Below are 17933 nucleotides of genomic sequence, written 5' to 3' on the forward strand. Positions count from 1 at the left end.
TTCTAATGTGATCTGTGTTAAGAATACTCCATGTTAATTGTTTCATTAAGATGTATCATGTTAATTGTTTCATTAAGATGTATCCACATGATCCCATATAAGACACTCGTGTTTTTGGAATTAACCCCAAATCTCATTTCATCTCCCAAAAATAAGTTTTCTCACATTAAACAATAACTCGCAGATCAAAATGGAGGAATTATCTTGCCACACGAGTCTGAGGCAAAGCTGAGGCTCACTTTTCCGTAATACACAAAGTGTTCCCCCCACCCATACTCAAGTTATTTCCTGTTTACAGTTGTCAGGTCCTATTCCCCCTTGTTCATTCCTTTTAAAAACTGATCTTGAAAACAATGAAGTCCTCGTTGCTAGGCTATGGCAGAATTTTAAGTTGTCCGTAGGACGGGGTGTGGATACCCGCCCCCCACAAAACAGAAGACATTTAAAAGAAAGCACTGTTTAGGAGACATTATTAATCTTTAAAATGGATACTGAGGATTTACGAAAAACATATAAAAACAGCAGACTGGCTACACACTGGTGTCTGCTTTAGAGGACAGTTTGGAACAGATGGGCCCAGGGGTTGAAAACACTCCCATCTGCGAGGAGGAATGGGCCCTACACTATTCAAAACAAAAGGAAGAACACCTTTCAGCTACAGACCGTGTTATCTCAACTGCCTCATTGGCCCAGACCCCAGTTCTAAGAGAGAGCCTTGCCCCGAAGCACCCCCACTCCCAACCCCAACCAAGGCTGGACTGACCTCTATCCCCAGCACGCCACTGTAGCAGTCTGAGCCAAGAAGAAATGACCTAAAGTATTAAAAGCCCCCTCATGGGCTAACTCCAAATGCAGGGAAGCAGGCAGCCTCACAAAGCATGCAGGAATAACTAGGAAACGAGCAGTGGGCCCTGGAAGAGCTCACTAGCACACGCACCAGCCCAGGCAAGCACAGGATTTGGTATGGAAAGCTGCTTCGCCCCCTGAGACCAATCTGGTCTCTACTGTGGGCATCAAATTCCAACCTAAAATACATCAGTCCCTATCAGCCACTGTGGCAGTGGCTTAGACCTTGTTCTGGTAATCTCCTTGTAAGTATAACTAAGAGAATTTCACCAGCAGATACTTGTTCAAGATGGCTTCCCTTGCCTCCCACTTCCTGTTCTCCAGCCTTGTAACTTAAGTTTGTTGGGGTGCGGGTCTAGGCTGGCCAGAAAGAGAGAAAATCGACCTTCTGGATGTTCCCCGGCTCCTGTAAAATGCAACGCATACGTTCTGCACCGAGTGTCACCTAGGCTGCAAAACTGAACCATGAGGAATCATTTCAGACCAACTCAGAATACAGACAATGGCGTGTGCTCCTTAGGTCTGTGTCCAAGTGTTTCTGAGACAGCTCTGCTCAACTTGTAGTAAATCTGCACCGATACCAAAACTGAGAATTATTTAAGGACTCCCTAGCAGAAACCAACCTTCATAACATCGAATTTAATCTTCCTGATGACTTAATAAATACAGAATGTGCCCGCCCAAGTAAACCCATTTTAAAAAAGAGAATGAGTTTCATCGATCACAAGGTAGTTTTTCAAAACATCATCACAAAAATCAAAACATGTATGTAACCACTCACTGCCAAGGTATAGATGTAACCCTTTAGTGCGTTCACTATGTTCCTGAAGATTTCAGTTTTTTAAAAGTGAGTTAAAATTGTAATTCCAGACGTGCTTGATCATCTTGTCCTATGTCCCACTTGGAATAGAAACGAATATTCTTCTATGAAGTTTCCATTTCACCCAGCTCATCATAAAAATGTTCTGATAAGAAAATAGTTTAAAAGAGCACTACGGTGCAAAAGAATTCTTCCTTGCTATAAATAACTATCCCTAGATATTTTTTAAAGTAGAATTCACAAACCAGGTCTCCTTAAAGTGATATGCTTACCAAGTCTACACAGCCTGACATGTCCCCATCTGGATGGCTGATGTGGCACTTGTGGCTGCCCCACAGCATAGCTGTGACCCAGACTCACAGGAGAAACCCGTTCCTGCAAATGCTGGGCCTTTCTCCAGCACACACTGAGCTCCTTGGGATGGGAGTTTTAAGGAAGGGACAGAAATTTAAATCTCCACAATCCTCCATAAAAGTGATCAAACACATAAATGCACCCCAAATAATGAGTAGGCTCGATGAATGCAAATCAAGAGGAATGAAACCCTATGGAGATGGCAGCAAGGTCTGGGGGAAGGGTGTGGCTCACCTCCCAGCCCGACCACTGGCTCCCCAGGTCACGATCCCTCCAGCCTTCCACAGTAATAGCGATACGTGACCTCAGTCCTCACAGGCCTGTGACATAAGTGTGTGGAACTAGTTCATTCACTGCCACGGTTTTCCATCCTACCATCCAGTGGCCCTGAAGAGAGCAAACGGAGGTCTGTGTGTAAGGGCAGGTCAGGCTGCCCCATAAAGGTTAGTCCACTTCCGTAAGGGCCCCGGCGTCTCCCCGCTCTATACACCTTGCACAGCGGATTTCCACCATTCAGTCCCAAACCTTTAAGATGTTTTCCAGAGGGGCAGAAGGGAGATGAGAAGTAAGAAAGGACCACACTGAGATCCTAAGAGGCTGAGCAAGATGTGACGTCAGCATTGGAACATCCCCCCCGGAACCAGGGAACACTGTGGCTTTCTCACCCGACTCTGGGAAGCGGGGCATTCGGGTGCAGGATGGTGCCCAGCTGGGCCTGCCATAACCAAAGGAGGGACCACACGAGCGAGACGACGAAGCCTGCCCATCCCAGACAGAGCTCACGGTTTGCACTGGAGGTCACGCTTCAGCCTCTGACCTCCTCTGTGGCCTGTTGGCCTCAGACTGGGCATCACTGGGACGGGTGCTTCTGGGAGCCCTCCCTGCTCTTACCCTCCTCTGCTGCGCTGCACTCGGCCCCAGCAAGCGAGGACTTGTGCCCGCGAAGCGTGTGGGCGTTCAGCATCTCCAGCAGCAGGTCGTAGACTGGGACCACGTTTTTGCATTTCATGTTGAGCAGGTGTTCCATGCCCTTGTTACTGGAGGACAAAAAGACGCCGAGAGTCCTTCCTGGGAGGCAGCCATGGGAACGTCAAGATCTTCCCCAGCTCTCCCCAACAAAGCCGGTCTACCCTCCACCCCCTAGACCTCCCCCAGCCATTTCTTCTAGGGTTCTCGCCTCTGGCTCCTTCAGTCATCTACGCTTACGGGCAGGACCTTAGAATCCTATCACCACCCACCCACAGGGGCCTGACAGCACCTGGCACAGTGCCAGGAATTCTCATGGTGCACAGTAGCTGTGTTCTACATAGTTCCACTAACACTGAATTAGCAAATACATTGCTTCTGCGGGAAATGCAGGATTATGTGCCCAAGGCTCTGGTCCCAACATTTTCATCATCTGGTTAATACCGAAGCTTGGTGTACCTATGTTTTTGTTTAAAGACACCTTATTTAACATGAATTGTTGCTTCATTAACATTTAACTCACAGCCGATGCTACCACAGCTCACGTGTGAACAGAGCTTACCCAACACGCTTATTTTCTCCATAAGGCACATCATAGCTTTCTTGCGCTTAGAAACACTGAGCTTCAGCACTATGCTTGGGGGCCATTTACAGACTGTGGACTCACCAACAAAAACACAAAAATGCAAAAACATGGCACTAACTGGACCACACGAAGGACATTTCTTTGTAGTACGAGAGCCGGAACAAGAACAAAAGGGTCCCCTTGCTTGACCTCAGTTGGGAATGTAAGTGTGGGCAACTCAGATTTTTTGCCACCCTGAGCTTATCCTTGAAGGACCACAGAAATGCCACTAAATATGGATTCAGGGGTTACAAATAAATTTTTTAAAGTAGTCAAATTTGCAGAGTACCTGGGTGGCTTAAGTCAGTTAAGTGTCTGCCTTAGGCTCAAGTCATGATCTCAGGGTCCTGGGATCAAGTCCAGCACCTGGCTCCCTGCTCCGCAGGGAGTCTGCTTCTCCCCTTTCCTCTGCCTGCTTGTGATCTTTCTGTCAAATAAATAAAATCTTAAAAAAAAATAGTCCAATTTGCAAATAAAGACTGTGACTAATGAGAGTGGACTCTATCTGTTCTGCAGACGGTTCTATGTCAGTAATCATTCAGGAGGAAACAAGGCGGACAATGCTTCATTTCCTCCCCTGTTATAACTCTTGAGTTATACTGTCCTTCTCCACAGCCTCGAGACTCTTCCTCCCCCTTGGGTAGCAATGACCTTCTGTCCTCACTCCCCTGTGCCAGCCCCAGGGCAGGGCTGCCCTCCTCCCAGGAGCCATCAAGCATCCAGCAGAGCATCTCTAAATCAGCACAGAGGCATCACGCTACACCCGTCCCCTCCATCAGCATACACTGAATACACCCTCCTCGCATCCTGGCCTCCCGAAACCCGTGGGCCTCCCCAGTTCCCTCAGATCTCATTATTAACGTCCTGATGCTGGGCAGAGAGGCAGGCAGAGAGAGAGGGGGAAGCAGGCTCCCTGCTGAGCAGAGACCCCCGATGCAGGACTCAATCCCAGAACCCCGCTGAGCCACCCAGGTGCCCATGGACTACTTTTTTTTTTCCCGAGATTTTATTTACTTGGCAGACAGAGACAGAGCAGAAGCAGGGAAAGTGGCAGCTGACCTCTGGCCACAGCTGTGTGCGCTGATGAAGAACGCCCCCCTCCTTCCCTTTCAGAGGTTTATTTTCCTTTAGGGGTCAAAATTCTACCTTGTCACTCTCAAACCTGCAAACACTTTCCCCAAAGCTCTTGGGCCTTTGCAGGACACAGGCACGCCCCCACACCCCAGCCCACCTCCCACACCCCCAGCGGAGCAGCCCCCCAGGGACGGTACCTGGCGTGTCGAACGTGAGAGAGGAGCATCAGGAGGTTAGCCAGGCGCACGGGCTGCTGCTGGGAGGGAATCCCGCTCTTGGCAATCACCCAGACCAGAGCGTCGGTCACCGCATTCAGCAGGTGAGTCAGCTTCCGGCTGCTCTCAGCCTCCTGGCTTGCTGCGGCCAAAGGGTACATACCTGGACAGAGTGACAGCCACAAGTCACCACTCTGAGACAAGGAAATGGAAGTCAGGGGCTCAGCCGGGAAGCATGGCTACGTTCTCCAGAAAGGGGGCCAGACTGATCTCGGTTGTTTTGGTATTTGCATGTGTGGTGATATCACTGGCCTGTGATGTCCTTCCCCCAAGACCCAGCCCCGTTGCCAAGCCCAGATGGATGAGGACCAGTCAACTGGTCTCTCAGAACACCACTGGCCCACAACTGTGGCCTTTCAGAGCAGAAATCTAGTGGCCTGAGACCATTAACCTGGTGTGTCTCAGCAGTAGCAACAAATACACAGACAGAGGTGATGAGAAAGGGAGATCAATCCTATCCTTCCCCACCAGGAGGGTCCCTCATCTGAGGGGAGTTAAATAGACAAAAGACCAGGGCCATCCAGCCTGCCTGGGCCCTGTGCAAACAGACTGAGCCCGTGGCCAGGCCCATGGCATCACACCTCGAGCGGCACCTTGCTGGGGCAGAAGACCATCTCTAGTTCCCTGCCCCAGACCAGTTTCCCAGCTCTTTTGAGTGCAGCTCCTCATTGAGCAAAGTGTGCAGGCACAGGTTTCCAAGGTTCCCAAAACCAGCACAAGAGGGAGGTTGCTTCCCTTTATCCTGCCGGCCCTGCTCTGTGTTTAATTCCCCTTGGACTCTAGGCTCAGAGATCCTGTAGCCTCCCACTACTTGCAAACTAACAGCTCGGGTCAATCATCTTGCCCCCACCTCCCACTCCAACTCCTCCCATTCTGGAAGCTATTCTGGAAATAATTAGCTTCTCTACTAGGCTTTCCTTTTCAGAGTAAGAATAAAGGGGAACTCTGTGAAATCCTCGGGGAAGCTGCTGGCTGTGGGCTAGAAAGATCATGAGGACCAGCACCATCACCCATATCCATGGCTTGGGGCCGTTTTTGTTCTATTTTTATTGGCACTTGCAGTTCAATTAAGATAATTCAATTCAGTACAGTTCAGTTGAGGCAAACGACATCCTGAAGCACAATTATGCAAGTGTGGGTCTCCCCACGTCCCCGGGGCCATGTCCCTCCACAATGTCAGACTACGCAGACTTCAAATAGTCAGCTTCCTACATCAGCCCACAACTGCTTCCCTAACTCCCTGCTCACCTTGTTCTCCAGTGACTCTTGCTAGCCACCCCCTACAACCTCCAAACTTCCACTGAACGCCACAGCAGGTCCCCTGCTCTGCCCCCACAGGGGAAACAAGCCCCACCCTTGACCCAGTGCATCCTCTTCTGAGCAGCCAAAATGCAGACCTGCTCATGTGACTCCCTTCCCAGCTCTTGGGCCCAAGTCCAAACCATCTGGTGCAGCTTTCAAGGGTACCAGGCCTGCCTCTGCTCTTTTCATCCTCATTTCCCACCACACCTCACCTTGAACCCCACTTTCAACTCCAGAGCACATGGCATACAGAACATGCTGAGCTCTCTACTTAGGATCTCTCTCCCCCCCTCCTCCTCTCCACCCTCCCCTCTCTTAGCTACATGCACTCCTCCTTTAGAGCTCAGCCTGGTGGTGACTTTCCTTCTGGAAGCTTCCCTGCCCTGCCTACCACCCCACCCTAAGTCTACCTTGGATTCTCTGAAGCTCTGATGGTGCCCATGCCCCCCCAACAGAGGGCACCCTGTTGTCCTGGATCCTGGATCCCCTTGTACACAGCCCAGGGCCACATTCCCAACCCTGAGAGACACCGGACAGAAGAACTTTGAGAGCACAAACCCTGTCTGCTTATCCTTATATCCTCATTACCTAGTGCGATGGCTGGCAGGGAATAAATACCCACAAATGGGAGAATTAGGCTGAATTCACACGGGTTCTGATATTTGTGTCGTTGTAGCCAATCACGCCATCATAATGGAAATGATCAACATGCCTGTTCCAGTCTGCTCTGCTATACAGGATGTGTGCTCCACGGATGTCTCCTGTCTTAAATATGTTTTTGGATTCGAAAAGGAGTTAAAACAGTCTACCAGTACTTGTGTCAATGCAAAGTGACAAAGTGAAAAAATAAAAATAAATACTCAGCTAGGATACAAGTGTTCATAGCAATATCACACACGATAGCCTTAAAGTGGAAACAAACCAAGTGTCCATTAGCTAAGAAATGGATAGACGAAATGTGGTATATCCATACAGCAGAATACCACTCAGCCAAAAAAAGAACAAAATACTTGTTTGTGTTTTGTTCATGCTACAACATGGATGAACCTTGAAAACCTGATGCCAAGTGAAAGACGCCGGTTACAAAGGGCCATGTTTTGTAGGATTCCATGTATTGGGCCTATCTGGAATAGGCAAATCTATACAGACAAAAAAGAGATGACTGGCTTCCTAGGAGTAAGGGTGAGACAAAAATTAGGTAGTGATAGCTAATGAGTACAGGTTTTCTTTTGGGGTGATGAAAGTGCTTTAAAACTGGTTATGATAACGGGTACCTAAGTCTATGGATACACTAAAATCCACTGAATTGTACATTTCAAATAGGTGAACTGTATAGTATGAGATTTCCTCCTCATAAAGGAGTACCCATTGCCAAGGGCAAACCCTGGGTCTTCTACAGGCTGTAGGGGCAGTACAGCTCTAAAAAGGACCATCATTGTCAATTACTAACAAGGAATCTGGGGACAGGTGTCAGCCAAGTTTTGGAAGGGCTGTATCAATTTTAGATATGGCAAATGCTTTTATATCCAAAAAGACTAACCTATTTAAAACCATCCTGGGAGGGAAGTGGGCTGAAAAATATCCATTTTGTTGCCTCTTCGGTTAGCAGTGCCAGGCCTGTACTTTGGGCGTTCACACACCCTTGGGCTCACCAAACATGTGTTTACAGAGTAACTGTTATGTAGCGGGCTCTGGCAGAGGCAGGAGACAGGACACAAAGCCCCTCCCTCTAGGATGCTCATTGCCCAGTCACACAGGGAACAAAAATCAATCTCCTCTAACCCACCCAAAGTAAAAACATTATGACTTATTCCAGAACAAAATTAAACTCCTTTTCATGAAACTAAAGAAGCACAGCATCAAAGGCGAGATCTTGGCACCATGCCCCAACAGACCAAAGAAAGTAAAATAAAAACAAGACATAATCTCTCCTCTTTATCGCCTGGGAACAGCTGTGTGTTCCTCTTACCAACCCACCTGCGGACATTCTGAGCAGCACACGGCGGGCGTGGGGGGCAACGCCCCCAAGATCTGCCACGTGCTATGCTCAAAGGATGAAGATATCCTGAAGGGAATTAAATCAGAAAGTGTTTAATAAAGTGTTTAATAAAGTGTTTAATAAAGACCCCAGAATACTAACCGAAGGAAAAATGTTTGGTTTTTAGGAGGCACACGTCATGTTTGTTTATTTCCTTTAAGGAAAGGCACCTCTAGCCGTGACCCATCCCTCTATCACCATCTCCGACCCCAGCTCCGTAAGAACAGGCTGGCATCTGGGAAGTGCCCATGATCTGAAACCAGCAGGCCGGCGTTCACAATGCTCGGGCCCCACGTTCTCGATCAATAGAAAGGCCCCCGTCTGGCCTCTTCCGCACCCTTCTGTGTGTCCCGTTTGTGCCTCTGCCTTCCACCAGCCGACTTCACCGGGACTCTCCCCAAAACTCAGAGTGAACCAGGGCTTGAACTGCTGTGTCCATCATCTTCATGTCAAAGAGGATTGCCCGGTTCTAAGCCCCTATTTCTTTCATTGAACAAAAAGTCTGATCCTCTTTAAGCCTGAAAAGTGTTTAGATAAATAGACCTATTCCTAATTTTAAATATTTTTTAAAACTATCTGTGGATTGATCCCACTCTATATCCTAGACTCGGTCCAACAGAAGACTTATTCAGTTTTTTCAGATTTCTGGTGATAAGATGGCTAGTCCCACTACTCTTAGTTTGGATATTATAGTGAATACCCCTATTCTAGACCAAAAGAATGTTATTTAGTTCACTTCGACATTTTTATCATTTAGAAGTCACTGGCACATACAAAAACTAAATAAATATTTACTAAATTGAAATTGGATAAAAATATTAATATTCATCCCATATTATATGCACTATTATAGGAGATAAATAACCCTAAAGTATGCAGCTATTTAAAATGTAACTACCAGGGCATCTGCCTTCCGCTCGGGTCATAATCTCCAGGTCTTGGAACTGAGCTCCACATCAGGCTCCCTGCTCTGCAGGGAGTCTGCTTCTCCCTCTACCCCTCCCTCTGCTCATGCTCTTGCGCACACGCACGCATGCACTCTCTCTCTCAAATAAATAAAATCTTCAAAAAAAAAACCAAACGTAACTACCTACACCTGAAACAACTATTTTATGTCAACTGTACCTCAATAAAAAGACAAATATCCCATTAAAAATGGGTGATTTCAACAGATACTTCTCCAAAGCTATACAGACCACAAACAAGCACATGAAAAAAAAATGCATAGCATTAGTTATTACAAAAATACTAACAAACCACAATAATACACCATCACACACCTGTTAGCATGACTGAGGATCCTGCATTCTAGAAAACTCCTCAGTCCCAGGCAAATCTAAATGGTTGATCACCCTAAATTACATTTAAATAAAATTTTTTAACCCACGGAGCCACCCAGGTGCCCATAAATAAAATTTTTAAAAATGCAAACTAAATCTGTAATGACAAATTCTATTGGGGGCTGCACAGAATTGGACAGGGGGAGAAAGTGTAGAAGGAAGAAGTTATGCAGAGGCATAGGAAGCTTTTGCGTGTGACAGATGCATTCACTATCTTGATTGCGGCCATGCTTTTAGGGGCATATATATATAAACGTCCAAACGCATAAAATCATATGCTTTAAACAAGTACAATTTATTGTAGATTAATTATGCCTCATAGTTTTGCAGTCAAATGCTCTACCACTGAGCTATACCCCCGTGCCTCATAGTTCTGTTAAAAATAATCTTGGCCATAAAAAAATGCATGTGTGTATACATATATATATATTAATGTATATACAAGTTTATACATACATACATACACATACATGTAACTACTAACCCTGACCTGGCCACCTAGTATGCTGATACCAGGGCAGACCTAACTGACGCTATAATCCCAACCTGAGCTCATTGCTTACACAGGAAAACAAGAGACCAACCTACTAAGGAGACTGTCGTCTCCAGACAGCCCAACACTTACCTAATGCAGCAAGAAAAGCTGCCGGCAGCAGGTAGCAGCCCTCAGAGACCCTGCTCTCTCAATATGGGACAGAGAACATCCACAGCCTTCTGACTCTAAGAAACCTACTCCATTTCTCTTCTCACGACCCTCAGCCCCGGGGCCCCCACCCTGTGCTAGATATGGTCCTTGCTGGACGGTATGTCTTTTCTACTCTGGCCGCAATCTGTGCTCCCTTCATCTTTCTTTTTCTGTTTTGTTTTCATTATATTGTTTCCAGATTTGTTGAGGTATAATTGACCTACAATCACCTGCACATATTTAATGGGTACGATTTTATTAGTTTTGATATGCATTTATGTACACACACACATCATAAAACCCTAAGTGTAATCAAGATAGTGAACACATTCATCACCCCCAAAAGTTCTGTCACGACCCTGAGTAATCTAGTATTCCTCCATCTCTCCCAACTCCGTCCCATCCCCTGGCAACCACAAATCTGTTCCTACTATAATCTGCTTTTTCCAAAATTTTATGTAAATGAGATCTTATAGTATGTATGCTTTTTCATCTTCTTTCATTCAGTACCATTACTTTAAGATTCCTAATGTTACATGTTATCTATTGGTAGTTCAATGCTTTTTATTGCTGAGCAGTGTTCTGCTCTACAGGTATATCACAGTTTGGGTTTATCCTCTCACCATTTGGTGGGTATTTGGTTTGTTACCAGTTTGGTGCTATTACAAATAGAGTTGCTATGAACATCTGCGTACAAGTTCTTGTATGAACATATGCCTTCATCTCTCTTCAGTAAATACCAAGAAGTGGAACAAATGGGTCACCAGGTACAGGTACACTTAACTATTTAAGAAAATGCTAATCAGTTTTCAAATAGTTGTACATCCCCTCAAAAAAGGAGTACCAGTTTATATCCCCCCAACCCAGTAATGTATGAGAATTCCCCTTACTCCACATCCTCCCAAACTCTGGATATGATTAGTCTTTTTAATTTTAGCCAGTCTATTGGGTATGGTTTTTCATTGTGTTTTAATTTTAATTTCTCTAGTGAATAATTTTATCATTTCATGTAATTATTTGCCACCACTGTATCTTCTTTGCTGATATATCCATTCAATCATTTGCCTATTTTAGTTTAAGCACCATTTAGTGAAAAGATCGTTCTTTCCCCACTACCTTGACACTGTAAAAAACTGCTTCTTGTGTGGCTCTATTTCTGGACTGTATCCCGTTCCAGTGATCTATATGTCAATACATGTTGTTTTGATTATTATGGCTTTAGACTAAATCTTGAAGTCCAGTAGGATAAGTCATCCAACTCAGTTCTTTTTCAAAGTTGTTTTAGCTATTCTAGGTGCATTATATTTCCTTATGAATTTAAGAATCTGTTTATCAAAAAAAAAAAAAAAAAAGAATCTGTTTATCAACTTCTACCCAAAAAAGCCTGAGATTTTTACCAGAATCAAATTGAATCTAAAGGTCATTTTGAGGGAGGACTGAGCTCTTACCAACAATGAACCTTCTAGCTCATTAACATCTCTCTCCATTTATTTAAAAATTCTTTAATTTCTCTCAGAAATATCTTGAATTTTCAGTCTCACACATTTTGTCAATTTTATTCCTAAGTTTTATAATTCTAATGCTATTATAAATAGTATTGATATTAATTTCAATTATCATTTGTTCATTGCTGTCATGTAAGAATACAATTGACTTTTATATATTGCCCTTTTATCCTACAACATTACTAAACTCATTTTTTGTCGACTCCTTGGGATCAACTACATCAATTAGGATGTTTTCAGAGGTTTACTTCCACCTTTGCAATCTGGATGCCTGTTATCTCTTGTCTTACCTTATTGCATGGGGTGGAATTTCTAGTAAAATGTTAAATAGAATTAGTTAGGTAACCATTCTTGCCTTGTTCCTGATTATGATTAAGTATAATATTAGCTGTAACTTTTTCATAAATATTTTTATTAGGTTAAGGGAGTTTCCCTGTATTCATAGTTTGTTTAGAGTTTTTGGCAGTATAAGATAGAGTTTTTGGGTATAAGATTTTGTCAGATTGCCAGCAATGAAATTAAATCAGTAATCCAAAAACTTCCAACAAACGAAAGTCCAGGACCAAACACCTTCCTAGGCAAATTCTACCAAACATTTTAAAAAGATTTAATACCTATTCTTCTCAAATGAGTCCAAGAAAATTGAAGAGGAAGGAAAACTTCCAAATCCATTCTATAAGCATTACCCTGATACCAAAATCAGTTAAAGACCCCACACAAAAAAGAGGACTGCCGGTAAATATCTCAGATGAACATAGATGCAAAAATCCTCAACGAAATACCAAGATCCTCAACAAAATACTAGCAAACTGAATCCAACAATGCATTAAAAAAAATCATTTGCCATGACCAAGGGGGATTTATTCCCAAGATACAGGGTGGTTCAATATTCACAAAACAATCAACATGATGCATCATTTCAATAAGAGGAAGGATAAAAACCATATGATCATTTCAATAGATGCAGAAAAAGTACTTGACGAAGTACATCATTCATGAAAAAAAGCCCTCAACAAAGTAGGTCTAGAAGGAACATATATCAACATAATGAGGGCTGTATATGAAAAATCCACAGGGGCGCCTGGGTGGCTCAGTGGGTTAAAGCCTCTGCCTTCAGCTCGGGTCATGATCCCAGGGTCCTGGGATGGAGCCCAACATTGGACTCTCTGCTCAGCGGGGAACCTGCTTCCTCCTCTCTCTCTCTGCCTGCCTCTCTGCCTACTTGTGTGCTCTGTCAAATAAATAAATAAAATCTTAAAAAAAAAAAAAGAAAGAAAAGAAAAAAGAAAAAAAATCCACACCTAACATTACCCTTAATGGAGAAAATAAATAAGTAAAAAATAGAAATGGGCAGAAGACATGAAGAGACATTTTTCCAAAGAAGTCATACAGACACATAAAAGATGCTCATCATCACTCATCATCAGGGGATGCAAATCAAAACTACAATGAGATAACACCTCACACCTTTCAGAATGAGTAAAAACAACAACATAAGAAACAGTAAGTGTTAGCAAGGATGTGCAGAAAAAAGAACCCTCCTGCACTGTTGGTGCAATGCAAACTGGTACAATCACTGTAGAAAACAGCATGGACATTCCTCAAAAGGTAAAAAATAGAACTATCCTACAATCCAATAATTATATTACTGAATATTTACCCACAGAATACAAAAAAACACTAATCCAAAGGGATACAGTCACCTCTATGTTTACTGCAGAAGTATTTACAATAACCAAATTATGGAAGCAGTCCAGTGAAAGATGAATGGATAAAGAAGGTAAGGTATACATACCCAATGGAATATTACTCAGCCATAAAAAAAGAATGAAATCTTGCCATTTCAAACAACATAGGTGGAGCCAGAAAGTATAATGCTAAGCGAAATAAGTCAGAGAAAGATGAATACCATATGATTTCATTTATATGTGAAATTTAACATAACAAATGAACAAAGGAAAAAGAGAGAGAGAAGCCAAGAAACAGACTCTTAATTATAGAGAACTGGTGGCTACGAGAGGGGAGGTGGGTGAGGGAATGGGTGAAACAGGTGATGGGGAATTAAGGAGCACACTTATCCTCATGAGGACTGAATAATGTATAGAAGTGCTGAAACACTATATTGTACACCTGAAACTAATACTTGATGTTAACTATACTGGAATTAAAATTTAAAAGTAAAAATAATAAACTTTTAAAAAGTAAAAAACAAATAAAGTATGTGTAAAATTTGGGGTTATTTATTCATTAAATATTTGGTAGCATTTTCCCAGAAAAGCCATCTGGGCCTGGAGTTTTCTTTGTGGGAAGATTTTTAACTGCAAATTCAATTTCCTTAAATATATGGATGTCAGGATTTTTAGATCTCTTTTTGAGTGAGTTTCAGTAATTTGTGTCTTTTAAGGAATTTTTCATCTAAGTATTCAAATATATTGGTATAGTATGACCTCATTATTCCTTTTAATATCTTCAGAATAGTAAGGTAACCTCTCTCTCATTCCTGATATTAGTAATTTGTGTCTTCTTTTGTTTATTCTGAGTAATCTGCCTAGAGGATTATCAATTTTATTTTTTCTTTTGTTTATTCTGAGTAATCTGCCTAGAGGATTATCAATTTTATTTTTCTCAAAAAAATCAGCTTTCAGTTTCCTTGATTTCTATTGTTTTCCATTTTTGTTTTATTGATTTCCACGCTATATCATTTCTTTTCTTTTGCTTACTTGGAGTTTCATTTGCTCTTCTTTTCCCAGTATTCTTTTTTTTTTTTTTTTTAAGATTTTATTTGTCTATTTGACAGAGAGAGATCACAAGTAGGCAGAGAGGCAGGCAGAGAGAGAGAGAGAGAGAGGAGGAAGCAGGCTCCCTGCTGAGCAGAGAGCCTGATGCGGGACTCGATCCCAGGACCCTGAGATCATGACCTGAGCCGAAGGCAGCGGCTTAACCCACTGAGCCACCCAGGCGCCCCTCCCAGTATTCTTAAGGCTGGATGATAAGGTCATTAATTTGAAACCTTGTTTCTTTCTAATATGGGTCTCAAGTGCGATAAATTCCCCTCAAACTATTGCTTTAGCTGCAACCCACAAATTTTGCCATAATATACTTTCATTTTTAGTTAGTTCAAAATATTTCCTTCTACTGCTTTTGATTTTTTTTCCTGTGATCCATAGGTACTCAGATGTATGTTATCTTGTTTCCAAATGTTTGGAAAGTTTCCAAGATCTTTTTTTTTTTTTAAGATTTTATTTATTTATTTATTTATTTATTTATTTATTTAAGGGAGATCACAAGCAAGCAGAGAGGCAGGCAGAGAGAGGGGGAGACGCAGGCTCCCCACTGAGCAGAGAACCGATGCAGAACTCGATCCCAGGACCCTGAGATCATGACCTGAGCCGAAGGCAATGGCTTAACCCACCGAGCCACCCAGGTGCCCCTCCAAGATCTTTTTATTATTTGTTTCTAATTTAGTTCTACTATGTCAAAGAAAATACCTTTATAACGTAAAACCCTTTTAATGTATTTAGACTTGTTTTATGAGTCAGAATATGTTCTACCCTGGTAAACACTTCCTGAACACTTGAAAAGAATAAATTTTCCACTGTTGCTGGAGACCGGGTTCTATATATGTCAAGAAGGTCAAGTTGGCTGACAGTATTGTTCAGGTCTTCTCTATATTTACTGATTTTCTGTCTACTCACTCTATATTGAAAGAACTGAGAGAGGGATATCAAAATCTCCATCTCTAACAAGAGATCTGTCCATTTCTTCCTGCAGTTCTACCAGGTTTTGCTTCATATATTTTGAAGTTCTCTTTTTAAGGTATAGGTGTTTAGGATTTTTATGTCTTCTTGACAAATTTACCCATGTATCTTTATGAAAGAAACTTCTCAATCCCCAGCAACAGTCTTTGCTTTAAAATTGACATTTTCTGGGTCACTCAGGAGAGTATGCAGCTCTTGATCTCAGGGTCTTGAGTTTGAGCCCCGTGTCAGTTGTGGAGATTACTTAAATAAACTTAAAATTGTTTTAAATTTATATTTTCTGATAGTAATGTAGCCTTTCCAGCTTTCTTTTGATTAGTCTTAGCATGGTACACCTTTTTCCATCCTTTTACTACTGACTTATTTATATCTTTATATTTAACTGGGTTTCTTGTTAGCAGCAAATAAGTGCATTTTATTTAAGCAATATTTTCCTTTTAATTGAGCTATTTAGCACACTTACATTTAATGTAATTACTGATAGGACTGAGTTTAAATTTACCATCTTAAGTATTTTTTAATTTGTCCTATCTATACTTGGTTTATTTGTCCTTTTTTTCTTTGTCAACTTTTAGATTATTTTTTTTTAAGATTTTATTTATTTATTTGACAGAAATCACAAGTAGGCAGAGAGGCAGGCAGAGAGAGAGAGTGGGGCGAAGCAGGCTCGTGCTGAGCAGAGAGCCTGTTGCAGGGCTCAATCCCAGGACCCTGGGATTATGACCTGAGCTGAAGGCAAAGGCTTTAACCCACTCAGCCACCCAAGCACCCCTGGATTATTTTTTATGGTTCCATTTTATCTTCTTTGCTGGTATTTTAGCTCTGTTATTTTGATGGATGCATTTGGATTTATGAATATACATATTTAACTTATTGCAGTTTATCTTCAAGTAATACATAGCACCTCAGGTACAAAATAAGAATGAAATACTTCCATTGATCCTCGCTCAGCCTTTATGGTCTCGTCGTACGTTTTACTTCCACATAAATCCACAATATGTTATTTTTGCTTTGAACACCAGGCTATCCTTTAAAGATAAATACTTTTAAAAAATAAGAAAAAATCATTATATTTACCCTCATTATTACCATTTATAGATCCTCTTTATTCCTTTGCGCAGATCCATGTCTCCATCTGATCTCATTCTCCTTCTACTTGAAAAACTTCCATTACTGTTTCTTACAGTGTAGGTCTGCTAGTGGTGAATTCTTTCAGGTTTTGTATATCTGAAAATATTTATAGTTCCCTTCATTTTTGAAAGACGTTTTCATTGTGTAAAGAATTCCTCACAGTTCTTTCTTAAAATAATTTAAAGATGCTGTTCCCTTGTCTCCTTGACTTACATCCGAACAGAAATTCACTGTCATCCTTGTCTTTGTTCATTATATATAATATATTTATTCTCTGGTTGCTTTTAAGACTTTTCTCTTTATCACTGGGTTTAAGTAACTTGATTATGTTGAATATTGGTGTAGTTTCTTCATGTTTCCTGTGCTTGGGATTTATTGATCTTCTTGGATTGGTGTGTTTATGGTTTTTATTACAATTGGAACATTTGCAACCACTGTTTCTTCAAGTATTCTTCTACAGTCCCCCCATGAGAGATTCCAAATTCATGTATATTAATAACTACAGTTGTCCCACAGCTCACTAGTGCTCTGTTCACTTTTTAAACATTTTTCTTTCCATTCTGTTTTGATAGTTTTTATTGCTATGACTTCACATCCACTAATCTATTCTTCTGTTTTGTGTAATCAGACTGTACAAGCGCTGACAATACTGATTCCATCTTTGGTCCTCCATCTTGTTCATGCCTGGACAATGACCTCCCTCGGGGCTACCTGCTCCAGGCCCCATGGAGGTTAATGTAAGCACTGACTGCTACGCAGGAAGTCTGATTCGGATAATCCCTACAGAAAAGGTATCACTTTAGAAAATTAGTAGAGATCCTCTGGCGCACAGATGGTCTCACTTTAGAAAACGACCCTGTGACCCGACCACCATGTCCCTCGCTCTATATAAACGGGGGAATACAGTCCAGACTTGGCAGACAGCAGGGGTAGAGAGTAGCTGTGACTGTCTGGATCGTCCCATCTGCCCAATTCCTCCGTCAGTAAGTTCCCGTAAATAAAACTGTGTAAATGGTATGGAGTGGTTTGGACTGTTTGTTGGTCTCAAAGTGCTTTCTCAGTCTCTGTCCCTCTTCCACCTTATAACACAGATAAAAGCTCCATGGAGTAGAATTTTCACATCTAGAAGTTCCGTTTGTGTTTCATATTTTCCATGTCTCCTCTAAATCACGCGTGGTTTCCTCTACCTCTTAGACTTATGGAAAGTAGTTACA

General features: G+C 42.3%; 1 protein-coding gene across 1 annotated transcript in view; it reads right to left on the reverse strand.

Moving 5' to 3' along the window:
* Positions 1 to 62: 62 nt before the first annotated feature.
* Positions 63 to 17933, reverse strand: part of ESR2 (estrogen receptor 2) — a 69227-nt gene continuing 51356 nt past the window's right edge. Inside the window, exons 8-9 of the mRNA XM_059182299.1 lie at positions 4883 to 5063; positions 63 to 3057 (exon numbers count right to left, since the gene is read on the reverse strand). Coding sequence (XP_059038282.1) covers positions 2871 to 3057; positions 4883 to 5063 — 368 coding nt within the window. The 3' untranslated portion in view covers positions 63 to 2870. The remainder of the gene's footprint in view (positions 3058 to 4882; positions 5064 to 17933) is intronic.

Source organism: Mustela lutreola, chromosome 7, assembly GCF_030435805.1.
Source record: "Mustela lutreola isolate mMusLut2 chromosome 7, mMusLut2.pri, whole genome shotgun sequence".
Lineage (NCBI taxonomy): Eukaryota > Metazoa > Chordata > Mammalia > Carnivora > Mustelidae > Mustela > Mustela lutreola.